The following is a 27,683-nucleotide window of genomic DNA, read 5'->3' as shown; positions in this document are numbered from 1 at the left end:
CACCACCACCACCACCATCATTCACCACCATCATCAATCACCACCACCATCATCAACCACCACCATCATCAACCACCACCATCAACAACCACCACCACCACCATCACTCGCTGTGTCCACTAGACGGCGCTGAGATCCCATCTCTGCTGGTACCGCATGAGCAACTTTGGTTCCCCTACTGCCCTCTGCTGACCACTGGCGCCTACGCGTTAAACAAAAGAAAAGTGATAAACAAAACCCAAACTTTGCTCGAGCTCGCAACGGCGATCAGCAACCACCCTCTAACCGTATGAAGACAAACGTGGGGGAGTGCGTCTTATAATCCCGTAGGTGCGTCTTATAATCCGGTAGGTGCGTGCGCGTCTTCAGTTGGGGAGCGGTGGTGCAGCGGTGAGCGCTACGCTGCGCTACGAACCCGGTGGCCCGAGTTCGATTCCCGGCTCACGGCCGACACCCAGTGACGATTATCTGAGCCTCCGCTATGTCGACTCAGCCTCGAATGAGTACCTGGTGCGGTGCGTAAATATCGCCACTAGGGAGACAAAGGCGGCCGGGCGTGGTGTTGGCCACCCCCAACCCCCTCGTGTGCTGTGCTTGCCATCATTGGTGACCTAACTTGACCTTACAGTCTGTTCAGGCTATACGGGGGATACAGTATTTGCCTTTGTGTAGCAATGTGTGTGTTTGTGTCGGGTGCTGTCAAGGGATGGCTCTCTATTGATCAACCATGTTATGTATAAATCTTGACTTCCAAGAGCATGTTATGTATGCAGAGAAGAAGAAGAATAGTTGCCCGCACCTCTGATTAGCACGGTTGGCTATATACAGTGTAAAATAAGTTCAACATACAGCAAGGCCGTAATTATAATATATATTCAAATATGCTCTAAATGCCCCCCCCCCCCCCCATATATTGCTATAAAAAATTGCTATGCTATGTATATAAATCAATGCATAGATGTTTGTTCATATGATTGTGGTTATGGTTGTAATTTATTAATCCCTAATCTCTGCCATTACATACAATGAAACAAGAAATGGTAAAACATTTAAAACAGAGCAATGTGAATACAATACACTATTAGACATTGTAAAAAATTAATAAAAAGTCAAAATATTTTAGGCAGGAAATTACTTTTCAAATTTAGATATTTTTCTGGGTTGGGATCCCCAGACACACTGGGAATATTTGGTCCCCCCCAATGTTGACTCCATGGCTACGGCCTTGACATACAGTACATACATTGAAGACACAACTGGCTGAACCTGGAGCGTGTGACTAAGAGATGATGGGGGCCTTGCCATCAGCCATCACCAAAACAAAGCACCTGCCTTGTAACTCCACATCATGGTGATGTACATGGGAAAGCCCTTGTCCACCAATGGATAGACCATGGCTCATGATATCACTCAGGAAAAAGAACGTCATCGCTCTCCCCTCTCTCCTTTCACGCCCCTGTTGAGTAATACATTTTAAACATGTCAATATTTTTCTCTGATGGAAGAGTCCAAGGTGTTTCCACATCGGCGATGTTGTTTTTGCTGTTACGCAGCAAGTTATTTTCTGCAAATGCCACGTTTCACCTTCTTCCGTGTTTCGTCAGCAAACTAAAAGGAACCACATCGCTGTCGAAAAGTAACATTGGTCGACATTGCTGCTGCTGCTGTCGATGATGTGGAATTTGCACCGTCCCACTAAACACATTCCTGCGGAGGGAGCTGGTAGTAACGTTGGGTTGCTCGGTCAATGGCCAGGGTCAGCCCCTCCCCACCCTGCCCCACCCCACCCAGCCCCACCCTCCCCACCCAGCCCCTCCCTTCACGACGGACGGACGGACACAATAATCCCCTGTGGGCTGATGTAACCAAGAGGTTCCTACCAGTATCAAGCGATTGACGGGAGATACACTCGATGGCATATCTGGAGTGCACAGTAGATTCCTAACATGCAATACCCCAAACACTAACAACAATGGAAATGTATGACTTAAATGAGTAATATTTTTGTTTTACCAATAACCAATTTTGTAATATCGATTCCAATTGCTGGAACAAAGTCTTTTGGGATCGACTCTCCATCTCGGCAGGTGCGCGTTGGACAGGTGTGATGCCTTGTCCGCTGCACTGTTCAATATGAACTAATAAGGGCTGACAGTGGTGTCTAAGAATTGACCTTTTGCACAGATGTGTAACCTGTGGACTCTACCACTGTTATGGACAAGGGAGGGGGCGGGTGGGTTCATGGTGGTGACCTTTTGTGCACGCATGATACCTGTGGACTACCACTGTGTGAATGAAGAGACAGGTTTTAAGTCATTAGTTGCACGGGTGTGATGCATAACCCGCTTGATACTTACTTAGGAGATGGTGTTTGTGGTCGTTGATTAGCAAGATAACCTTTTTAGCATGGATGTGGTACATTACATGTGCATGTAACAACTTCAGGACTGCAGTGATCAGCAAGTGGACTGTACCATTCTATAACCCAAGTGTGTGTGTGTGTCTTTTACGCGTGTTAACGAGGAGTGAAACGCGTAGTTAATCAGTGCTATTTATCAAAGCCGGTCATGTAGCGGGGTTAACACGTTCAGTCCCGAGTGAGCTCCGAATTCCCCTACAAACCCCCTCTATATATATCCAGGGTGAATAAATAAAAATGTTAACACTTATATGGGAATATCGGGTTTTTTTATAGAAAGGGAACGGATAATACACTGTAACATGATAACAAATGTATGTTAATAGCTTCAAAACGTCAGAGAGTCTCCACTTGTTCGCTATCATTGTCAACACATGTCTGAAATCTTCTCCAGGTGGTCTCCAGAATCCGTTGGCACATTTATATCGGTATTGTTAAATTTTTTCAGAAGTGTTTAAAAAAAAATTAAGCACCCTGTATATCCCCCGGTGCCTCTTTCTCGAACATTCTCGAACCTTTGCAAAATGTGTTCCACTCGCCCAGTGTTCTTCACTCATTTTCAGAGGGAAGACATCGTCATCAGTGTGAGGGCCACCACACGTTTGAAACCATTGGGGGTTGGAGGGCACGATGAGGATGGTGATGATGGTGGTGGGGTGTTTTCACCATTCATGTATTGTCGGGTTGGCGCGCCACACGTCAAGAAGCGCACTATCAGAATCAGAATATTTACTTATCCTGGAGAAATTCAAAACACGATAGGAGTGCAAAGTACAAAAAATGTAAACAAATCACCAAAAACACACACGCTGTACAGACACAACTAAACCATCCCCATCCGACCAGGCAAAGCCCTTAGACGTGTTAACTAAAAAGCCACCAGGAACCGCCAGTGGCCCGCAGGTCTTGCCATGAAGAACACGGCCCTAAGACAGAGAGCCTCATCTTCCGTCACGGGGGGGGGGGGGGGGGCATCTCTAACTGACCCCTTTTGTCCGCAAAATTTGCCCTTCAAATTATTTGACTTTTGGGGGCGCTGTAATACGATAACATCGCAGTCCGCTTTTGTATTGTACCACGGCATAGCCTAGCCCGAGCCAAAATCCGCGTTTGAATAATTTGAGCCGCATTCGGTCTGACAAAGCTTGTCAGTTGGGCACAGCACAGCAAACGGCAGGATCTGTCCGTTCGCCTCGTGCGCAACGAAGGCGATATATACATGATCAATGCAAGGAGCGCTCAGGCGTGATAACGCGCAAGTGAATAAAAAGAAACACGCGCACAACACCGGAAATTCCGACCACAAAAAAAGCACGAGTCATGTTGCGGTGTGCGTTTTGCAGGAACATTTTTTTTTTACGTAGTCAACACAAATGTCATGCTTAACTTAACGCTGGAAAGTGAGTGCTACGCATATCACAATCTTTATTTACTCTTGTGGAATCCGATTGAGCGATGAAGCTTTATTTTCGTGAATGCTATCATCATGAGCCATTATCTATTGACTGCTGGAAAGGGCCTTCCTATGTCACCACCACCTTTCACGGTCCTGTGAGTTCACAATACATCTCACCATTGCACATTGAGCTGATCTCGTTGATCGCATCTCTGGTGGTAGTCGACATTTCGGGTGCATTCTCTCCTTTGACTGCTATTCTGTAACCCGTCCCTTCCGTCAGCCGTCATCCCCTCTGTCCATGAGGTGTCAAACCAAGCCCACATTCCTTCAACCTTAATTGATACATCTGTAGTGAGTCCAACTGAGTGGCAGACGTTTCTCCTTTTAAAGGCAACACATTTATTGTAACACCGTAACACAAAGGGGTAACTGCCCCTTTTCCAGATACAGCTTAGGGTGGGGACCCCCCAGCTAACTACCCTGTACAGAGGAGTTACTGCTACGAAGGGTCGGACCCTCACTCGGGTCTCCGACCACGTGGTTGCCTCGTAGGACGAAGAGCTTCAGCTTGAGACGTAGAGCTTCCCGCTTCTAGATGTTGAGCTTCCAGCTTGTAGAATGCAGCGACCCCGGTCCCTCTCAGGGACCCACCTAATATCCCCCTACGGTCGGGGGCGCTCCGCCCTCGGCCCCGCCCGCCTTCCTGAACATTCTCGTTCCCTCTCGATCCTTCTCAAGAGCTCTCCCCGGACACGTGATCATCTACTAGCCCCCCCACCCCACCTTGGGCCCCTTGTGTGGACACTCCGGATCACGTGTCTACCTACGGGGTCAACCAGAGTGCCATGGCCTGGGGCAACCCTGCCCCTGGGCTGATGCTCACCCACCCACTCCCCCTCGGGAGAGGCCCCCACCACACGCTGTGCGTGGTGCCCGCACTATCCCAGTGCTCGCCAAGCCCCACTAGGGCTGGTGCTACACACAGCCACCCACACGGTGCTGTCCACGACGTAGGAACATCGAACGGCACGGCCCTTCCGGGCCGGCACCATACAGTGACATCCCCGATGTGGCTGGTTTGGTTAAGATTACGGGTAGGGACCATTATAGGGTGGTTGGTTATGGTTAGGTGTAGAGCTAGTACTCGTACCTGGTTGGCTAGGTGCTTAGGGGTAGAGCTAGTACTAGTGGCTAGGTTGTTATGGTTTGACATTAGAGCTAGTACAAGTGCCTGGTTGGCTAGGGTTAGGGGCAGAGGTAGCTTTTTAACGCCCAAATTGTTTGCTCATCCTCCTTACTGGCTTCTTACGTTTTTGGCTATTGTTCCTCTGGTGCTTGCATTACATAACCAACACAGGGCCAATAAAGAAAATACTGTGCTGCCTGCTTTTGATCGGCTTTCATGTCACACTCCACGGGAGGCGAACTACTTGGTTCACTGATAAATAACTTACACTTCACGTTGTAGCAGCAAACTGAAAGTCACGTAGGACTTTTAGGTGAACCCTGTCATATCAGTGAAATCAAATAAACCTCTGGACCATCAGTTCTCGGGGTGCCAAATTTGACGGTTTTGGTTTTAATCTATCTTCTTCTATATATCTTCTATCTTTTCTTTTCTATATATAAAAAAGTAAAAAATTGTGGGTTTGTGGCTTTGTGGGTTTGTTTGTGGTCACTCGCTTGGCTCTCCAACGGTGGGGTAAACGTCAAACAAAATAGCCAGGCACCACGCCATAAGCCCCACGGTCAGCAAGCGCTATTCCTTTTTCGCACCCGTCAACTTTAAATTAGTTTTATTAGCGATTTAGTGAGATTTTTGTGCGCTAAACACATATTTAATTATTTATGACGCATGCACGGCCATACCAACTCACGCGCCTTTGGTGGGGGAGACGGGCCATACCAAGTCGCACGCCTTCGGTAGGAGTGAGGGGGACATTTTCTTTCGCGTTAAAAATGCTATTGCAAATACACTAAACGCTCACGTAAATTCTTCACTGTGTGATGTCCCCCCACCCCGATGCGTGTAATTATTACTACTATACAGTCGCTAGATGCTACCACTATAGGCCGTAGATATTACTGCAGAGCGTGGCTGCGGGGGGGGCAGGGGTAGCAGCCCAGCCCCAGCCTGCCAAGGTACCACCTCGGCCGGCTGGACAATCTAGGCGAGGCCGGAGGCTCTGCACGGGACTAGGCCTCATCACGCCACTCTGTCAGGTGAGTACTTTGTGCTATACAGTCGATAAATACTGCTATAGAGTCAGCATGTACTACTGTCGTGATAAGAGATACCAGCACAGTCGGTATGCACTGCTGTCATCATAGCAGGTACCACCACAGTAAGTAAGCACTGCTGTTACATTTTTAAGAGTAGCGTTGAAATATTTTTAAGACCCGGGCCACGCCGGGTACTTCCTGCTCGTATATCTCTTTAATTATAACCATAGCAGCGACTATAGTTGTGCCAATCTTCAGCTCTGTAGTTCTTTTCAAGCCAAAGTTATTTATTGCTCAAATGATAATTGAAGTAGTGCTCATCTACTGTCTACAGCCCTGAGCCAGAGGTGGAAAGTCCTCGTTCCTGTGACGAGGACGAGTATATCCATAGGATAACCACCGTTGCCTTTCCACAAAGTGGTATTCAATGTATTGACCCCAGAGGGATGAAGGGCCGAGTTAACCTCCAATCAAAATTTAAAGTCGCAATATTTTGATTGCAAGCCACGCTCACTCTACCACAAAGCCACCTGGCTGGATTAGGCCTTCGAGAACATCATTATCATCATCAGTCTCTAAGGTACAATTATTTATTATTTTCAAGAGTCACCCAGTCACAATTGTCTCTATGTATATGATGTGCATTTATACTGTGTACAGTATATAAACAGTCTTTCCCGGGTTTCCAATGCAGTATTTCAGGTTTTATTTTTATCACGGTTGTTGAGCCCCGGCCCAAAATAACAAGTGGTCAGCAACAGACAGCACTATCGAACGTGTAATAGGTACTCGAGTTAAATGCGCGTAGGTCTATTTAATTGACAAAGGTTGAAATAAATTTGGGAATCGGCACAATAAAGAGGGGATTCCAAAGTCCACAACGTGGGCAGCGAATCAATGCGTGACGTTGACAGAAACAGTAACCATTGTGTTGGTGATAGAAGAGTGACTGACCAACCGCCGATGAGTGAGTGATCTGGAGTGAATTAGTGAATGCTGGATCATCAAACCCTCTGACTGCTTTAGTTGAATTTCATGAAGTTCAGCGACATGCGAATTGGGTGCTCCGCCCCACATATATAATAACAGGGTTCTAACTATAGCTGAATGCGTGCCTTGTTTAATAGTAATAATTGTGCAGCCTTAAATAAGTCTTCTGGCATGACAATAATCAATAATAACACACACAATTTCTAACGTGCACGTACAGTAGATCGCAAATCGGAGACAATGTTTGATAACAAAAAACTCGGGGGCATGGAGTAAAGGGTTTAAAGTCCCTCGTACGCCAGCCTGAACAGGTAAACTTTGACCTTTCTCTTCAAAGTGCATGGTGCTTGGAAGCCAGTATGTGCAATGGGAGAGCGATTTGGATGGCTTGTGCAGCTACGGTGGAACGCTGCTCAGCTAAAGACAGTCGTGATTCTGGGTGCGACGGACTTCGAATACGTTAGCTGTGGTCAGTGAAGCCAGAAGGGTGGGGAGATATGGCAGGAGACTTTGAAACAGTAATTTTATGTGGAGCCAGTGCAAGGTTTTTCACGTAGCCATGGAAGTCATGTGGCCATGCCTAATGCTGAGGACAGGACGTGCCAGGTTGTTTTGAAGCCGCTGGAGTTTATTGACAGTGTTCTTTTTCAGAAGTCCGAGCAAGGATGGCGTTTGCAACAAGCACGGCGAAAGCCAACATTGCTGCAGGCCAGAGTGTTTGTTATGGTTGTTAGTCACTGTTGGTCGATAAAAGAACATGTTTACCCACCCTTCAAAGAACATGTCCTAATCGCAACGAGCTTAAAATCTACGCGTCATTTATATCTCATAGATGTATGAATGTTTCGTTTTAGACAGTATAGCATCGTCGTCCGCATTGCATCTCGCAGTCGCTGAGGAAATACAGACAAGCTGGAAGGCATCCAGGCAGTGAGCCGGCGTTTCGAAAATTGACCACGCTCTGCAGTTCTCTATACGTTTAAATGTTTTCAGCACAATTGATGAGTGTGTATGCATATTCGGGAGGAATCCACAGCACACGGAGAAACCCAAGTGTGTGAGGGAGCAACACTTGTGCTGTACCTCCAGGCAAACCAGGGTCTGCACCCCAACGCCCACATAAATGGAGTTACGCCACATTTGTGTGTTATCCACCCACCCTCAGTGATGGTTTATAGGTGTGCTCCAGCACTAGATGCGTAGAATGAGTTTCAGGTCGAATAAGCAACGTGTGGCAGATTCCATCCAATCACAGTAAGAATAATGACGCTACAGAAAACGATGAGTACATCACAGCACACAATGCCAGTAATGGCCACTCCAGAGTAAACATTCCGTCGTGGAAAACATTCAGAAGTTACTCAGATTTTTATTTTATTTAAAAGCTGAGCGGCTTAATCGAGTTCTGCGACTTATTTTGTGTAAACCCCGGTGACAGTGCGTCAGTGAAATGGTGCAACACTGAAACGGTGTCAATGTGTCAAGACAACTTCGATGTATTTCTCTTGAGATGGTTTATTTTATTAAGGAGCCACATGCTCACACTCGAACAGCCCCAAGTCTCATGCGCATCTCCCCCTTATATATACGGTCCGAGGCCACGCCCCCATTCCCGAACCTTCTCGCTGGTTCTAGACCGCTCGCTCTGCCGCCAGACTCCACCGCCCTCTTCCGTCACCTGGCCACGCTTCTATTCTCGATCATTCCCGTAGCCACCAGTCCACTCGTACTGCAGGCTGACTCCCCTGTCATTACCTTCCGTGGCCACCAGTCCACTCGTACTGCAGGCTGACTCCCCTGTTGTTACCTTCCGTGGCCACCAGTCCACTCGTACTGCAGGCTGACTCCCCTGGCATTACCTCTCGTGGCCACCAGTCCACTCACTAGGCCTCGGCAAGGTAAGGTAAAAGTTAAAAGGTAAAAACATGAGCCTACCTTTACCCTACCTTTTACCTTACCACAATACAATCACTCTACCCTTACCTTTTACCCTTTAGCAGGTAAGGTAAAAGGTAAAAAGCAACGAGCCTACCTTTACCCTACCTTTTACCCATACCCCATACAAATTACCCGATTACAGGGTAATTACTGGGGTACTACTACACATGAACAAGGTTTATAACGGCAAATGCTCGGTAGAGCGCTTTATTCATATAGAATACTCTCGATTCCAATTTTATACGCTTTCTTTGAACTCACTCTGTCTGTTGTTGTCGTTATTGTTGCTGTTGTCGTTGTCATTGTTGTCGTCGTCGTCGCTGTCGTATCCTCAAATCTTGTAACTCAATTTTAACCCACTTCCTAATGTGGTATCGACTGCAAACGTGGTATACGTATGTCATAATGGTGACAATACTATATTATATCACTAAAAAAATACATATTTTTAAACGATCTTTTGTATACGTTATGTTTCAGCTTGGCTCTAATTGTCCACGCTCAACTGACGTTGGCTGTAAATCACCACGGCCCCTTACGTTATGGCAAGCTTCGGGGCCATTTACTGGAGTCGTGGAGTTCTGCCATTACGAGTACATTTAATAAAAGCGTGTTTTTAAAAACAAGTTTTTTAAATATTACTTGTTAAATGGAGGCCACGGACTGCGCCACGGAGCTTCTAGCGGTAAACAAGGCACCGTATTTACCAGGTAATACATCGCGCTATCTTTACTCTACCGGGTAATTCTTCCGAGCTACCTTTACCCTACCTTTTACCTTACCCCTTGGCATGTCGACACCTTTACCCTTTACCTTTACCCTTTTACCCGGTAAAAAGGGTAATTTACCTTACCTTGCCGAGGCCTACCACTCACACTGCAGGCTGACTCCCCTGTCATTACCTTCCGTGGCCACCAGTCCACTCGTACTGCAGGATGACTCCCCTGTCATTACCTTCCGTAGTCACCAGTCCACTCGTACTGCAGGCTGACTCCCCTGTCGTTACCTTCCGTGGCCACCAGTCCACTCGTACTGCAGGCTGACTCCCCTGTCATTACCTTCCGTGGCCACCAGTCCACTCGTACTGCAGGCTGACTGCCCTGTCGTTACCTTCCGTGGCCACCAGTCCACTCGTACTGCAGGCTGACTCCCCTGTCATTACCTTCCGTGGCCACCAGTCCACTCGTACTGCAGGCTGACTCCCCTGTCATTACCTTCCGTGGCCACCAGTCCACTCGTACTGCAGGCTGACTCCCCTGTCGTTACCTTCCGTGGCCACTAGTCCACTCGAACTGCAGGCTGACTCCCCTGTCATTACCTTCTGTGGCCACCAGTCCACTCGTACTGCAGGCTGACTGCCCTATCGTTACCTTCCGTGGCCACCAGTTCACTCGTACTGCAGGCTGACTCCCCTGTCATTACCTTCCGTGGCCACCAGTCCACTCGTACTGCAGGCTGACTCCCCTGTCATTACCTTCCGTGGCCACCAGTCCACTCGTACTGCAGGCTGACTCCCCTGTCATTACCTTCCGTGGCCACCAGTCCACTCGTACTGCAGGCTGACTCCCCTGTCGTTACCTTCCGTGGTCACTAGTCCACTCGCACCGTAGTTTGACTCTACTGTCATTACAAATGCAAAAATGTGACGGTGAAAGTGCGACAGCGTGTCATTTGCGCTCCTGACACAGTGGGACAGGGTCATAGTGAGAAACACGGAAAGGAGGATAGTGAGACAGTGCATTCGTGCAAGAGTAAGACACTGAACATGCGACAATACATCAATGCGACATTGAGACTGTGACTGTGCTTAACAGTGCGTGCTTGCATTCAGTGCAATGTTTCTAAATCACAGGTCGGGGTACCATATGTGACATGCACTCCTATCTAATCTTCGTTATGGGTCACGGCCACTCGGCAACAAACTTTGCGCGATGAACGTTTCAAGGTTTTTTTTTACAAGCGTCAATATCAGAGTGACGGTTATGGCAGGGTGCACAAGGTGGAGTTTAGAGGGGTGGGTTGGGTGCAGTGCAGATTATCGGTGGAAGTTTACCTTGAAAAAATGTTAGTGGACTTATTTACGCATTTAAGAGTGTGGTTTGCGTTGATGAATTTGACATCTAAGGCAGTGTCGGATTATCCTAGTAGCAAAAGTAGCTACACATGTATTCTTTGGTTCTTTCGGTAAAGTCACGTAGGTAGAAAAATAATAATAAAAGTAAAAAAACTACTACGACGTTTCGATCACAACACAAAAGATCGTCTTCAGGAGGATTCCCTTTTTCCTCCTGAAGACGATCGCTTGTGTTGTGATCGAAACGTAGTTTTTTATTTAATTTACTTTGATTTTTCTATCTACGTGACTTTACCGAAAGAACCAAAGAATATGAATTCCTGCAGTCACGAAAGTTTTAAGTAAAAATTTAGCTACATATGCTACGGGCCCCGCAATTTTAAGGGCCCCGCGCTAAATGCTTTCAAGCTATGAATTCCGGTTCAGTGATTCTGCGCTTGCTCTATTACTCTAGTACTATACTGCCTTCAACTTTTATGAACGACTGGGTGTTTAAGGTTACCGATTTGTCGTATTATCTGGCTGTCTAGCAAGTGAAAAAATACAATTACTTTACTATGCAAGTAAAAAAATGTGTGTTAATATTTATTTATTTTATTTAGGGCCCCTTTATAACATTTGCTACAGGCCCCGCACTAGCTTCATCCGGCACTAATCTAAGGCAACCAGCTCCAGAAAAGTGTCTGATATAGAACCTGTGTTCCAAAATTCGATGCCCGCTCACGCCCAACATCCCTCGTGTGCCATGTCAGCCTTCATAGGTGCTCGCTAACAGCACTTGCCCCAACAGGCTGTTAAGGCTATACGGGTGATCTTTGTCTTTGTCTCATCCAATACAGAACTCTCACCTGAACCGATATAGAACCTTTGTATGATCGTGTAAGTAAGTCTTCATTATTAAATAATGTTATAATTAACGATTTTCGCTTTCTCGTCTTGTCTCGGGGTATTTTTTAAAATAAAAATCATAAATCTTGCCAGCAGAATACACTCAGAATTAAGGCGGTTTGCCACCAAGTCTAAAATAACTAACTCCATTTCTCTACATCACCATGTGTTTGACAATAAGGGGGTCATTGTCTTTCCCTTCTCCAAAAGCCTCTTTTTGTTCGTTTAACACGGAGGCTTTCACGACCAATATCAATACAGGTTTTTTGGGTTAGATCGCGTAAAGATATAAATGCGTCGTTAAACCCGCCACCACCCAACACAGCCAATTAGTAAGGTTTGTCACGTAAACAGAACGTGCCAATTCGTTACTAGTACAGCACACCGGTGTGTTGGAGAGCGACGCCACAATATTTACAATCTTATTGTTCCATCGTGTAATAATAGGGTTTTTCCACATTTTTCTGGCAACAAAACTGAAACCTTTTTACAAGGATTCATGTCACTGCATTAACCACGATACTTGCTGTCAAAATGCTAACAAAAAACACACATCGAATTTCCGCGTTAACGAAATCTCACTCCGGCTCGCGCCGTGATCATCATCAAACTAGAAGCACCCTGGAGGCTGCGTCCACCATCCATGACGGCGTCACAGTATCCCTGCAGTGCGACTGTAACGCAGCCACTTCACCTTGCCAGCCATTCCAACGTGCAGATCTCTTTGCGAGTTCCCTGAAAAGGCGAATTGTGTTTGTTTTAAATTAATTATTATTATTATTCAATCGTTTTAATACCGCATTTATAGTATTACTTGCATTGGCAAGTCATTTATGAACATATTGTATGTTAAAATGTGACGGTGCTCGTTCCGAGTCTTGAGGGACGGCATTGTTCATAATTCTGTTGCGGCTATGTTTACTGGCGAATTCCGGTTTCTGAGCATTTGCATGGATTAGGTGCACAGTAGAATGGCATCGGAAGGATTTGGGCCAACTTCAGCAGCAGGCCATGATGCCAAACAGTGTCAGAGGCAGCAGAGAGTTGAATAATTCCTGTGCCAGTTTCTGTTGACTCGAAACCATGGTTTATTAGGGTGGTGAGCGATCTTTTCACAGCAAATACGGTCAGTTCAAAAACCAGCTTGTTCGGGAGACAGTTGGGGGTCAATAATCGGGGGGGAAAGTCAAGCAAGCATATGGTAAATTCCTTCAGCCTGGAGGTGGAGGACAACATTGGATATTCGTTTGTGGCTGGAAGGCAAGTCCTGTGACTTTCCAGGTTTCAGAATGGCGATGACTTTGGCTTCCATTGTTTCGGGACTTTCCCTGTCCTGTGCATGGCGATGAAGGGGTTTGCAAGCCATTGTTGGCCATATAGACCCAGGTTCTGTAGGAACTTGGCTCATAGACCATCATATCCCGGTGCCTTGTTGGACTTTGCGGCCCTAAGGGCCGCTTCCACTTCGGCGACAGTGCATGGTCTTGTTATATCTGGAGCTTGCGGTAGTTTAATTGAAGGTGCTGGTAAGTTGTTTCCGGACTGCTTTCTTGGTATGCTTGTCCATCGGTGCCTTTTGAGCAGGACGCAACAGACATTTCTGTGGGTTTTGGTGGTTTCTGCTGTTGTTGGTTTTGAGGCACATAGGTTAGCAACAACTATAATTTACATTGCGGTGATTGATGCCAGATGATTGCGTCAGGAGTACTTTAGCTTATCACTGTGATGCAAACTAAAATTCGCCGACAAAGCAAGAGATAAGAGTTAGCAGTGCCCCTATCTCTCCCAGCGACGTGCGGAGGTGGGGCTAGGAGCGTAGTAAGGCAAGCGTCAGGGAGTGGCAGAGATTGTGCCCGTGCGTCTGATGTGCAGCTGTGTGGCAGTGTCGCGGCTCAATGGGAGAACGTCAGATGATTTGATCCAACGGAATAATATCGTAGCAGTAGGTTTGTAGATATTGATGGGTTTATGTCCATCCACGTGTAGGCGTTTTGCACACGCAAGTATGCGGTGTATGTTTTAGAGATATTACTTTTATTAAAGTGGCTCTGCGAGTGAATCGGTCAGTGCCTGGATTCAGATGGTGCGGGGCCTGTAGCATATGTTATATTAAAACACTATTTTTTTTTACTTATAGTAAAGTAATTGTATTTTTTCATTTGCTATACAGCCAGATAATACACAAATCGCTATCCGTTAACACCCAGTCGTTCATAAAAGTTGAAGGCAGTATATCGCTATAGTAATAGAGCAAGTGCAGAATCACAGAACCGGAAGCATAGCTTTAAAGCATTTAGCGCGGGGCCCTTGAAAGTGCAGGGCCTGTAGCATATGTAGCTACTTTTGCTACTAGGATCATCCAGCATTGGAATCGGTCGTGACTTGAGGTAAGAATTCAGTCCTGATTCACCATCGCTGACATTGCCATTGTCATCGCAGATAATAGCCAACATCTGCCTTCATAATATTTACCATCACTAATATATCTGTGTCATTGTCACTAATCACTTTTACCATCATCTGTGTCATTGTCACTAACATTATCTTCACTTCCATTGTCGTCATTGTACGTGCTATGAAGAACGACCATGTCCCTAAAACGTCGCCCATTATATATTTTACTTATTGACGAATATGTTGAGTTGTTTTGTTATTCGTGCTCGTGCGCCACAGCAAGCACAGCAATATCACTCAATAATGTGTTAAATCATCACGAACACCATCATCACTAACATAATTGCAACCATTATCATACCTGTCGACCCATACGGTTCACCCGTATTCTTGTACAGGGAAATTTAGTTTTTCGGTCCATACGGCATACAGCCGTTTCAGTACGGGCAAAACAACCCCATAATTTTTGTCAATTTGTTTGTGTTTCTCCCTTGTGATGGGACTTTGTAGGATGAATGTTGTATAAGGGCACGGGGTGACCAATAAGGTCTGACTTTGTTTGTAATACGGTAGGCACTGATAAGAGGACAAGTATGCATTATCATCACTAAACATCAGTACATCATCACTTACATCCCTAACATTATCATTATGATCGTTATTGCTAAATTGATTTCTCACATTGTCAAAACAAACACATCCAGAGGTGATTCAATTAAATACCATCTCATGAGGTGCACCGCGCGGTGCAGATATATTTAGAGCTGGGTAATCAATTACTTTGATAATTATCGGTGCAATTACTCAACGAATCGGGACAACAGGAAATGTTTGTAAAAAAAAAAGTCTCCCCTCTCATACCATGTGCCGCTGGACGGGAGATGGTAGGCTTGGCTTGGTGATATCATCATCATCGTCAGCAGCAGCAGATGTGTCATGCTGGACATGGCTTGCAAGGGGTTTCTTACCTCTGTGAATCAGAATGCCAGGGCGGCCACCAATTTAAGTGAGCCCACTCAATTGACCTAAGCAACAAATCGTCCCAGCTCGTAGGGAGATTATTGACAGCGGGTGTTGGAATGAGAATGTTCCCTCGCCATGTCCATGTGGAATTTTCACCACGATGTTTGAGACGAGCATTTTTGTAGAGCTTATGGAATATCGTATTGTGTTCTACTGTGTAGCGTGGTATTGTATTATGTAATTGCGTATCCTATTCTATTTTTATGCTGGTTACTCATTAAACATGGAATGTTGGACTAACGTTGGGCCACGTGCAAACGTTGGCCCACTGTTTTGCATGTTTACTGCGTAACGCTGAAGCGGCTGAGGTCCCCTGAATGTATGTCGTGTGTTCCGCATGTCGGGTATCTTCACCAACCCACGCTGACCAGTCAGGCAATCTTAAATTCGGTCCTGAAATCACTTGCAAGTCTGATTTCATCAACCATTGCGACAGCACCGTGCGTGTACGTGTAACAGGTTCCGGAGACACTTGTAGAGGTAACTTCTTTATTACAACACAACACTCCAACAGTCCTGATACTCTGTTACAGCCTAGGTACACAGCCTAGGTACACAGCCTAGATACTCTACTCTGGCTACGCTCTGGAACTCGCCCTCCCAAGGTCGTAGAGTCGGGAGTTCCAGAGTCCCACCACTCGCTCTCAAAACATCCCAGGGTCTTCAGATGGCTGGTCGTGGGTCTTGGGTCTTGAGTTACAACTGGCCCCGATCGTCTAGGGAGCTCCCCTTTTTATGCCTAGTCCAACGAGGGGTGGGGCCGTGTGCGCCACCAGACATCCCACAGAGCACACACAGCCCCCCCCCCGTTGGCGGCGCCAAAAGGCTTACGCGCCTGGGAACCCAACGCCTGGCGCCCAGAGGCTTAAGCGTCTGGACCCCCTGGGAACCCAGCGCCTGGCGCCCAGAGGCTTAAGCGTCTGGACCCGCCCGGGAACCCAGAGCCCCCAGCAGCCCCTCCCTTCTTATGTCACTACATACGTGCCAGCACACGCCACAAGGGATAAGCTCCGTCATAAATCTTCCCACCCAAGAGTCAGGCAATCTTACATTCGGTCCTGAAATCACTTGCAAGTCTGATTTCATCAACCATTGCGACAGCACCGTGCGTGCACGTGCCAGCACACGCCACGGCAAGGGATAATGCCGGATAATGAATTTAATCTCATAGTGTCATTCATGCAATTGTATCTCAAACGCTGTACAATGATTACACGGGTTAACAATAATGACAAAGTGTCCAACAAGGAGATGGAGCAATAAAATTAGGTCCTTGTGCAGCTTCTTCGTGGATTACTGCATCGCGGCATTGAGTGATGGAGGCCTTCATCCAGCAGTGGATTGATAATAATTACGACTGCTGACGACAATATTGTTATAAAGTATCGTATAGTATGCAGTGATGGATTCTGTTGTGATATATCATGCACGTTAAGTTGTGCTGGAAGTGTTGCATCATTGTTCGTATTGTATCATTGTGTTGTGGCGCAATCTACGACTCCGAGGCAGGTTCCGTTAGGGGCTCACGCCAAGTTTATTGAGGGCTTACGCCAAGTTTGTTGAGGGCTTACGCCGAACCAAAACCACCCTAGCCTATAACTCCCCAGAGGACAGGGGGCTGTGATCCCTACAACCCCGGCTATCCCGGCTCTCCTCCCTGCCCCGTGCCGGGACTATCCCAACCTCAGCCGGTCGGGCAGAGTAGCCTCCCCTAGCCTCGTGTGAGGACCAACTACCCCGAGTCCCCACTCCTACCGGTTACGTCCTGGGTCCCCCTTTAAATACCCTCCCGGGGGCATGACGTCACCGTCCCCCAAGGTCCACCTTACGTCACGTTCTGTGACGCCACTCTCTCCGAGGGCGAGCGTGACGTCACCCACTACTCCTCTACAATTGTATAAGGAACAAGGAATTTATCAAATTTGTCCCAAGACACCGGCACTTGTGGCCTACTGTCCTTCGAACAATGCCACGAGATATTTAACGTCCACTGAAATGCAGACGGTGCATATTCATTGTTAACACAACATGGCAACTGCAATATGAATCTCTACAACAAGCAAACTCGCTCCTGCTGGGCTATGCCACCATCCCGTGTTGTATTGTGTTGTTTTGTGTTGTTGTGTAGAGGTGATACAACATGGCCGGCTCAGTCCTGTTCACGTCCTCGTGGGTCGTGGGGTTCCTCGTCATCGCCTTCATCGTTCTCGTCCTGTTCTTCATACGGAGAAGCCGGTGAGCGAGCCTCGCCATTCCTCACAACTGCTCACTACAACACCTCAACATTTATCACTGCAACACTCCTCACACTATATTATTGATTATTTCGGTAATGTCACGTAGGTAGAAAACTTAAAATAAAAATAATGAAATAAAAATTACAAAATAGTGATTTTAATAATAACAAATATAAATAATAAATTGGAAATTATAAAAGCAAAAAAACCCACGACGTTTCATCGCTCCTCGCCACACCTCACTGCTCACCTCTACAAACTTACCACTCTGCACCATGAATTACTCACTATACCTTGCCATTACACTCACCACTGCTCACCATTACACACTTACTACTCCTCACCAAACCACACAGCTACATAGTCCACCATACCTCACCACACGACTACACACCTCGCTGCACCTCAACAAACCAAACCATATCTCACCATGACACAACTCACCACTTCACACCTCACCACACCATTGGGTATCATGGCCCACAGGACCATAGCCCTGGTGCACTGCCCTCTGGGCTATAATGCCATTCGTCTTCCTCTTGCCCCTTGCCCTCATTCCCTGGCCTTGCTCCGTTCCCCCCACCTCAATGCCGCCCCCCCCCCCGTTCCCCACTCATCGATGCCCTCCGTGCTCCCCCAGACGCCCAGGAGAGCCTCCCCTTGATAAAGGCCTCATCCCATGGCTGGGCCACGCCATCGAGTTCCGGAAGGACATGTACGCCTTTCTGCGGCGCATGCAGCGCAAGCACGGAGACACCTTCACGGTCAGCAGTGGCAGTGGAGACAATGGCAATGACAACAGCAGTGGGAACAATGGGAGCAGCAGCAATAGAAGTGGGAAGTGGGAACAGCAGCAGTGGGGACAATGGGAACAGCAACAATGGAAGTGGGAACAATGAGGACAGCAGCAGTGGGAATAATGGTAACGGTAGCAGGAGTGGGAACAATGGGAACAGCAGCAGGGATAACAGTTGGGATTCGGGTTGCCACAGGCACCAAAAAAACCCAGGACATATCGTGGGAAGCAGAATATCTCATAATTCCAAAATAGGGCAGATCAACATGCAAGTGCATCGTCGTGAGTTGTATATTGTTATTGTGCAATTTACACAACACAAGAAGTTTAGAAGACTTGCAGGTTTCCTAGTATGGCATCTACATGAAGAGGACGTCCTGGGAAAACCAGAACAGGTGGTAACCATACTGGGGGCAACCTTCATCTCCATATAGACATTTTCAGAGGCCTAGGTTACGAAAACTAAAAGTATCAACTTTTTCTTTGAACATTTTGGATACACCAAATTTAGACATTTTGCTTTTCAGGTTTGTATATTTATAACGTTTTCTCCTATATTTATCTTGAGCTCCACATTACATCCTTCTTTGTTAAGTTATTCTATAGTTTCCTGATTGGCGAAACTGATATTATGGGGATGTGGAATTGTGCGCTGCTCACATTAATATTTCACGGCTAAGTGTGGACTCAATTTCTGATTGCGAATGACTAAATTAAATCCAGAGACTAAAGCCTAGTTAAATATCCTTCAACTAGACTAAAACTATGGCTAAAATATAACATACTCTTTGGTTCTTTCGGTAAAGTCACGAAGGTATAAAATAAAATAAATCACGACGTTTCGGGCGCAACACAAGCATCCGTCATCAGGTGGGAAAGCATGGTCTGCTGTTGAGGCAAAACATGGTCTGCTGGTGAGGCAGCAGACCATCGCTTTCCCACCTGATGATGGACACTTGTGTTGCGCCCGAAACGTGATTTATTTTATTTTATATCTACGTGGCTTTACCGAAAGTACCAAAGAGTATGGATTTCCTGCAGTCACGAAAGCTTCAAATCAAGATTAAAATTTCACATGCTTACTAAATTAATACTATGTACGCGTGTGCACCTAAAAATCATGTCTGCCAGTCTAGCGTGTGCCTGGTAAAAGTACCATGGTGAAATCACTGCCACTTATTGGTGAATGGCGGCTGTTGTTGTTGTCGTAGTGAAGTAAATAGCGCATTTCACTACGCACCCGGTGAATATAGTTCGATTTTTACTCATGACCAACATCAGTGGCAAATATTTGAACCAATCTTGGGCCTCCTCGAGGTCAACGCAGCCATAATTTCATAGCTGATGTGGTGTGTAAACATAAGGCATTGGTGCGACAAAAACGCAGCACGGAATGCTTCTGGCCAATGCACCCTCTCGTGTGCCGTGACCACCTCGATCTTCCTCCTGTCCCTTGGTTTCAAGGATGACATCGACAATTGTCAGCAGTTATGCTGAGTATTCATGTGGCTGCACAGATGAATATGGGAGACATAGCGCTTGTTACATTGAATGCAGAACCACGTGGGTGATTAGGCCGAGCAACATCGACGCTATCTTTGTTGCTGGTGCCGCATCTCCTCCCACTGCGCATCGTGATTCTTGTACAAAAATTGGACAGTTGCCAGCCGCTTGCACTTCTAGCTGGCCTTCACGTGTGCTCACTAGCAGCAACTTGTTTCAGCATCCTGCGGAGGCCATACGCCAGATCTTTCGTTGTCTTTGCATATCCGCCCCCTGCGCCACCGCAGGTGTGCTTGGGCGGAGAGTACATGACGTTCATACTGGACCCACACGATATGATGGCCGTGGCACGCGAGGCACGCTCCATGCTCGACTTCACCGAGTTTGCGCGCAAGCTCGTTCTCAGCGTCTTCGGCGTTAACTTCAAGGCCGAATTCTCCAAGGCGACAGAAGCCCTCAATGTCAGGTGCGGCGCCTCAAGCAACAGCTCACACTACAACACACTCACGGTCTTGTATATGTGGGTGCAGTGGTAAGATAGTTTAAGATAGTGAGAAGGGCCTGGGTTTGATTCTCGACACGGGTGTCTTTCTGTCGTCTCCCTGTTCTGAAGAGTGTGAGTATGTGAGTTTCTGTGTAGAGTTTGTATGCTCTCCACTTGCCCTGCATGGGTTACCTCTGGGTTCTTCAGTTCCCGACCATAGTAAAAACTATAATAAAAAATACTATAACTGCTATGGGTTAGGACCCTCTTGAAAAAAAGTCTTGAGACTCAATGGTGACTATATTCAGATTATTCAAATCCAATCACTTATCAGTGTTAGCTCGCCACTCTGGCCCCTGAGCCACCCGGCCACTTCCTAGTCAAATTTGTCGAAGAAACAATAAATACGCAACCTAATATACAGGGTGTTTAAAAGAGATGGACTCAATTTCAAAGCAGTATATTTCACGATGGCAACATGTTACAATTACACGAAAAGTTACAAACGGTTTAATGAGTTATCAGGTTTTACTAACCATTTTATAAATGCTCTATTTGCCCTCCACCTGCTGTACGGACAACATCAAGACGATAGTTGAATTCGTCCCAAACGCCTTTCAAAGTGTCTTCTTCCACTGACGTCACCGCTGCCGTGATTCTGTTTTTGAGGTCATCCAGATCAGTCGCTAATTGTGGCACAAAAACACGGTCTTTTGACGTATTCCCACAGGAAAAAGTCGTAGGGTGTGATGTCTGGGGATCTTGGGGGCCAAGAGTGTAGCGCCAAGTCTTGGGGTCCCGTGCGACCTATCCAACGTTGAGGCAGTGTGTCTTGCGAATGACTGAGGCTAGGGGTTGTTTGTGCGCTGGGAGAGGCATCTCGCGGTAATCATTTGAAACTCTATTCCCCGCCCTCTCTATGCCCCGCCCTCTCTATACCCCGCCCTTTCAAGTGGTAAGAGATTCATTCATGGGCGGTACGTGGTTGCAGAGATATAGCGATTTTAAATCGGGTCCATCTTTTTAAAACACCCTGTACATATGTTTTGCATCACTTGTGTTGTTTTATCCAGGCCACCTCTCCCCCCCCCCATTACCCCAGATAATCAAGAGTTCAGTGTACTTCTTTCATATGGCAGGATGGAAAAGCAACAGTTTTGAAACGTAGTTGAATCCTAATTTTTTTCAACCAATCCAAGAAGGCAATAGATGCTGTACGGATCACACCGACACCGCCAGGATGTTGCTTGGATGGCACATTCGTCGGTGATGTGTTTGAAGGTTTTGGACTTCACCACAGCTGCAGTTTGCCGATTCTTTGGTATTCCATTTGCGGAATGTGTACGCACATTACCCATGTTGCGTTGGAGTGCGGTTTCGCGTGGGCCATAGCGGTCATGGGAGACAGAAGCCGCCCAGTACCTCCACAGTCAGGTCCTCAAGGAGGTTTTTGTTTCCTGCATCCACAGCCGCCCTTTCCTGGCCCAGATCCCCTGCTGACTGCTTGGGCTGGGCAAGCGCAGGCAAGAGGAGGGGGGGGGGGCCTTCAAGCCTTAACGCCCAGCCTTAATTTGATTACGTAAAAAAATTACTCTGCAAGCCAGAACCATTTGGGATAGAGCCTTTGGAGGGAATTTCTGGCAATACACGTCCATATAATTAACACCGAACATGTAAAAAAAACATTTAAAATAATATAGAGACAACCGGAGATGGGAATATATTGTCCAAGTGTGACCAATGTGTACACGCATGCTCCTCGTGATCCCCAGCGGCGATGTGGAGAGTAGGGAAGATAAAGGAGAGGAAGAATAGGAGGAAGTGGAGAGAGTGAAGAAGGAAGAAAGATAGAAGATGCCAGGCATCTGATCAGAAGGGGGATCAAATCAGGAGCAAACCACGAGAAGAAGACTGAATTCACTGAATCTAACGCCCATTTCTGAATATGTCTATGCATGCTTGTATGGACTATTGTGTGTGTGGGTGGCAAAAACATCACAAGTTGACAGTTGGGAGCACAGGTGGTGCATCTGCCAGTCATCTGAGGCAGTCAACTCATGGCACCTGGGTGCGTCCCCTGACCTTCCAGCTAGCCTTCAACACTTCACCATGGCCTCAAGGTGCACCTAGTCTGGCTCAAGCGCCGTGGTGCTGTCACCACTACTTGGCGGTTGTTGTTGTGCTCTTGTGTGTTCATGCAGTTGCCATTGAAGGCCAACATCCGGGACGAATATCCGAACCGTTTTTGGTCCTCCCCTTGGTCGACTGAGCCATAAATAAGTACCTGGTGCGGTGTGTAAACATCGGCACAGGGGAGACAAAGACATCCAGGCGTGGTGCCAGCCACGAAAACCCCGTCGTGCACGTGACGGCCTTGAAAAGGCCACAGGGGGGGATCTTTATCTTTGTTTGCTCCCGAGTGCATGTACGTGTGTTCGTGTGTGCGTGTCGCCTCAGCCACCTGCAGGGCAAAGGGCTAGTGGCCCTGACGGACGCAATGATGTCCCAGCTGCACCTGCTCATGGGGCCAGGTTCGTTTGACGAGGGGAATGGCCGTGGGGGGTGCGGGGGCCACAGGGACGCCAAGTGGCACGAGTCCGGCCTCTTTCACTTCTGCTACGACATCGTGTTCAGGTGCGCCGCGCCAATCACCGCTTCACCTTTCTCGCCCCCTTTTGGCATTTTGCCCATTATTTTGATTGCAGTTTTTCAACATCATCATCGTCGTCGTCGTCATCATTGGTGTCATCGTCACCATTACCATTGTCATCATCATCGTCAATGAGTAATGACTGTCCGTGCTGCGTGTAGAGCCGGCTACTTGGCTCTGTATGGCCAGGAGCAGAGCACGAACTCCCTGGAGGTGTTCAAGGAGTTCCGCAAGTACGATCAGCTGTTCCCTGCCCTCGCCACGTCCACGCTCTGGCCCGGTACGACACAACTGTCATGATACGTCTCTCAAGTATCTTTTATAACTGCAGTGCCCGGAGTAAACCCACGGGCACGAGTGGTACCATAAGCCTGTAGTGATTTGATGGATTGTCACGAATGCAACAATTCAACAAAAAAATCGACCCTCTTTTTTCCCGTGTCTGTTTTCTGCCATGCATGTTATGTTTCAATCTGTCTTGCATGGCCCATTCGCGTAACTATATGCCCACCCACCCACTTACCTACCCATTTAGCAACTCGCCTACCCACTCACTCACACGCTCACTCGGCCACTCGTCTACTCAACTACCTACCCACCCGCTTACCCAAGCTCCCACCTGCTCACCTACACACTCACCTACCCACTGACTCACTGAACCACCCACCCACCTACCTACTCAATCACCCTCTTGTACCCATGCTGACTTGTCCACTGGGTGCATCTTTTTTTTCGAATGCCCATCTCCCTCTGTCCCACACCCCGTTTTTCCCCCCATCTCAGCCCAGAGGAAGGAAGTGGAGCGACTCCAGTCATGGTTCTGGAAGCTCATGGGGGACACGCTGCTGCGTGCACGTGAGCACCTGAGCCCCTGGCTCCTGAGCCATGACGAGAAGCTGATCGAGCTGCAGGGCGACAAAGAGACCCGCGATCGCACCTTGTTCATGATGCTCTGGGCCTCGCAGGTGAGACGACTGAATCAGCTCTGAAACGGAATGAGTAACGACACCTACGTTAGATCATCGATTATCGGGCGGCTTTGGGCGGGGGGGGGGGAAGGATTCACCGGATTTAAATAAACACCGGATAATAATCACATTATTATTTAAAATGCCATTTTTATCACATCCTTGTATAACAATGTTTTTCGGTGTTGTGTAATGTGTTTTTTGTGTTTAAAATGTGTTTACGATATGAATTTGGCATAAAGAAACATACAAATGGACAAAAATAAATATCCTGTAAAAAGTTACTGTATTTACCATACCGTACTTACCACTCCAATGTTGAAGACTCTGCATGGGGTTATGATACGTATTACGCTCTTGTTTCAACAACCACGTGTTTGATGACCGCCGGACTGATGGAGCCAGATCGGTGCTCCGGCGAACGCCGAATTACACAAACGCAAATGCATTCTGCGCGACCTCTCACCCAGTGTATAAGAGGAATGGTGTGATGCCTATTATTTAATTTCCGCTTTTGTTAAATATGATACCAACATTTTTTTTATACTTGACTACAAGAATGTAGTAAGGCAAGCCAGGAGATGGCACCCTCAATACGCACAGGCACAGATGGATTTTGTTGAAATTCTGTGATCTTCCAACCTCGCCTCCTAAGTGCTCGATTACAGGCTTGAATGTCCCCCACGTGACCAGGGTAACACGGGCCCCGCGTCGTTCTGGATGCTGTCGTATCTGATGAGGCACGCGGACGCCATGGCGGCCGTGCGCGCCGAGGTGCAGCAGCTGCTGGAGGCGACGGGGCAGAGCGACGGCGCGGAGACGCGAGTGATCTCGCTGACGCGCGACGCGCTCGTCAACACGCCCGTGCTTGGTGTGTCCAGTCACCCGTTTACTCACCTACTCACCCACCCACTCAATAATTTACCCACCTGCCCACTCTCTCACCCACCCTGCTCGCTTATTCACTTACTCACTCAACCACTCACCAACTCACTCGCTCAATCGCTTACTCGTTTCCTCACTTAATTACCCACTCACTTACCAGTTCACTCACTTGCCCACTCGCTCCCTCACTCTATCACTGCCTTACACACCTCACCACTCACTCTCTCACCCCGCTTGCATTCTCCCCCACTCACTTGCTCCCTCATCCACCCACCCACCTGCTTAATTGTGAGGTGTGGCCATCACCATGCCCGGCCACCTTTGTTTCTACAATGCTGTTGCTTACACACTGCATCAAGTCGATCTTAGGAAGGCCCAAGATCGGTTCAGATATTTTTTGACCGAAGTCGGCCGCGAGTGGGAATCGAATAGGTTAATTGCACATTGTACCAACCAATTCTCTACCCGTGGCTCCTCGCCCCATGCAGACAGCGCCATTGAGGAGATGCTGCGCCTACGCTCGGCTCCCATCCTCGTGCGTGCCGTCCAGCAGGACATGACGCTAAAGGTGTCGGGCGCCAGCGGACCGGGCCCCAAGCTCCGCGCCGGCGATCGCGTCGCCATGTTCCCTCACCTGAGCCCCCACATGGACCCCGAGATCCACGTGGATCCCGAGGTGGGGGAGGCTGCTGTCCGTGCGTGTCTGTCGTAGAGGCTAGGGCAGGTGCTCCGGTCTCTTCCCACACGAAGAAAAACACTCGTTAAGACGGAATGATCAAGATGGCCAATTTGGTAGCAGTGCAGTGAGTAATCATCGTAACAATATATTCGTCATGCTGCGTCTTGTCCAGTATGTTAAAGAGTGTTTGGCATGTGAGAGGAAACCAGCACACCTGGAGTAAACCAGAATACTTAGAGAAAACCCACCATGCATGTGGGGGTTAACGCTAACAATCCTACACAGATTTGTTTAAGAATCCAATTCTGTATTGCAATCTCATGGCTACCTTGTGGCCAAAAGTCTACAACATCAGAATCCCTAAAATACAACTAGACATATCAGTACTAAAAGGCTCAATCCTGCTTAGCTTGTTAGATTTGATGGGTACATTCATTGCGATTTCATCGTAGAAAAGTCAGTTGCTGATCTATCTCAATCGTGAATTTGTTAAATGTGGTATAAAACTCATCTTCATGGGTTTTCTTAAGACTCCTCCCACGCAAAAACACTGAAACATTTATTTACTAAACCATTCCAAGTAGGATCATGAACGTCTTGAGCACCTGATTAGGCCATCCTCTATTTCCACTCAGCCTGAAAGGGGTGAGGACCCCATGGCAGCTGCCTTGCAGCTCACCTGCTCATCTGTGACGCGTTGTCTCATTCCGCCAATGACAGGAGTTTAAGTTCGATCGCTTCCTGAACGTGGACGGCTCCAAGAAGACGGACTTCTTAAAGTCTGGGCGCAAGCTCCGGTACCCCACAATGCCCTGGGGTGCCGGTGTGTCCATCTGTCCCGGTCGATTCTTCGCCACCAACGAGATCAAACAGTGAGTTCCCCTTTTGTGATGAGGGCTGGATTAACGCAGGGTCTTGAGGGGCTGCAGTCTGGGCCAAACACGTTCCTTCGGAGTGGGCAGGTAGGAACTTGGTTGGACAGCGCATTCGTGCACGACAGAAAGCTCGCGGTCACGTGACGCACTTCAACCAATCCGGGAGCGTACATGTTTGGGAGGGGCTATGCACGACAGACAAATAATCCCTGGTGGACAATGTGGAACTGTTGTTCCTACCTGTAAATTTTTGTTACCCCTACAATCTCTAACTTTAAGTGAGGGGGTCGTCGTGTTTGTGCGCATGCGTCAATGTGCGTGCGTGTTTCAATGTGTGTACATCAATGTGCCTGCATTAGTGTGCATGTGTCAATGTGCGTGCATGCGTGTGTGCGTGGCTCTGCTCAGGTTCATTGTGCTGATGCTGATCCACTACGACATCGAGTTCTGCGACCCCGCCACTAAAGTGCCAGACATCAACGTGTCGCGATTCGGATTTGGCGTCATGCAACCAACGCACGAAATTTTCTTCCGTTACCGCCCGCGCTTCTGAACAGCGGTCACCACTACTTGCCCGGTCTCTAACCCCGCCCTGCTGCTCTTTCTCCCTCTCCTCTGTGAATTTGCAGTTTGTATCTCAGACATCTGTTTTAGTCGCTTGAAACTGTTCTTTCCTCTTTGATTGTTCAAATTGTTTGCTTAAATTCTTGTCCATGCTACCACCTGTCAATCTGTCAGTACATCTGTCAGTCCATCTCTCACTTATCTGTTGGTTCGTTTATTCATCTCTGAATAGATATCTGCCCATTTGTATATGTTTGATTCTGTGCTGCATGACTGTATCTCCACCTGTTTGTCTAACTGTCCGTCTTTCGATACCCCATTTGTCCATCTACAGAGTTGTTTATGTCCCTGTTCATATGTCTGCCCACCTGTGTATTTATTCATATATCCATCCTTTCATCAGTCTGTCATGATCATAAATATTCCCGACTGCTTTAGTTGAATTCAATGACGTAAGAACTGGGTGCTCCAACCCACATAGGATTCGAACTTTATCTGAATTTGTGCCTCATATGGTAAAGACGTCTTTGGCATGGAAAATAAAGTGTTGTGTTTTTCAATTAAAAGTTGTTTGGAAAAAAATACATCGGCTGGATGAATACATTACAGTATACGCATCCTGCAAACAACATTTCCTATTCCCGAAGAGAATAAAATGTATCTTGTAGAATAAATGTACTATTGTTATGTCTAA

At 47.4% G+C, this 27,683-nt stretch overlaps 1 protein-coding gene across 6 annotated transcripts; it reads left to right on the top strand.

The window, feature by feature from the left end:
• The first annotated feature begins 208 nt into the window (after nt 1-208).
• On the top strand, nt 209-27,683 carry LOC144731309 (7-alpha-hydroxycholest-4-en-3-one 12-alpha-hydroxylase-like). Of its 6 annotated transcripts, XM_078612393.1 has the most exons (12): nt 13,712-14,318; nt 15,720-15,828; nt 17,477-17,583; nt 18,226-18,349; nt 20,172-20,350; nt 22,826-23,002; nt 23,180-23,298; nt 23,802-23,983; nt 24,680-24,857; nt 25,360-25,547; nt 26,271-26,422; nt 26,834-27,683. In XM_078612393.1, the coding sequence occupies exons 3-12, from the start codon at nt 17,489-17,491 to the stop codon at nt 26,976-26,978; spliced, it is 1,539 nt and encodes a 512-aa protein (XP_078468519.1). In that variant the 5' UTR covers nt 13,712-14,318; nt 15,720-15,828; nt 17,477-17,488; the 3' UTR covers nt 26,979-27,683. The 6 variants fall into 6 exon arrangements, with proteins under 6 accessions (XP_078468511.1, XP_078468501.1, XP_078468521.1 ...); XM_078612385.1 differs by lacking the exons at nt 13,712-14,318; nt 15,720-15,828 and adding an exon at nt 209-330; XM_078612375.1 differs by lacking the exons at nt 13,712-14,318; nt 15,720-15,828 and adding an exon at nt 210-347.

The sequence above is a fragment of the Lampetra planeri genome, chromosome 2, assembly GCF_965212315.1.
Source record: "Lampetra planeri chromosome 2, kcLamPlan1.2.h2, whole genome shotgun sequence".
NCBI classification, from domain to species: Eukaryota; Metazoa; Chordata; class Hyperoartia; order Petromyzontiformes; family Petromyzontidae; genus Lampetra; species Lampetra planeri.
This window is presented reverse-complemented; position numbering and strand designations above follow the sequence as displayed.

Bases quoted from the DNA above. Each gene is read 5' to 3' on its own strand.
- LOC144731309 (XM_078612385.1), top strand. From the start codon at position 17,489: ATGGCCGGCTCAGTCCTGTTCACGTCCTCGTGGGTCGTGGGGTTCCTC. The intron at 23,003-23,179 runs GTGCGCCGCGCC...TGCTGCGTGTAG, and splicing joins TGCTACGACATCGTGTTCAG to AGCCGGCTACTTGGCTCTGT. The intron at 26,423-26,833 runs GTGAGTTCCCCT...GGCTCTGCTCAG, and splicing joins GCCACCAACGAGATCAAACA to GTTCATTGTGCTGATGCTGA.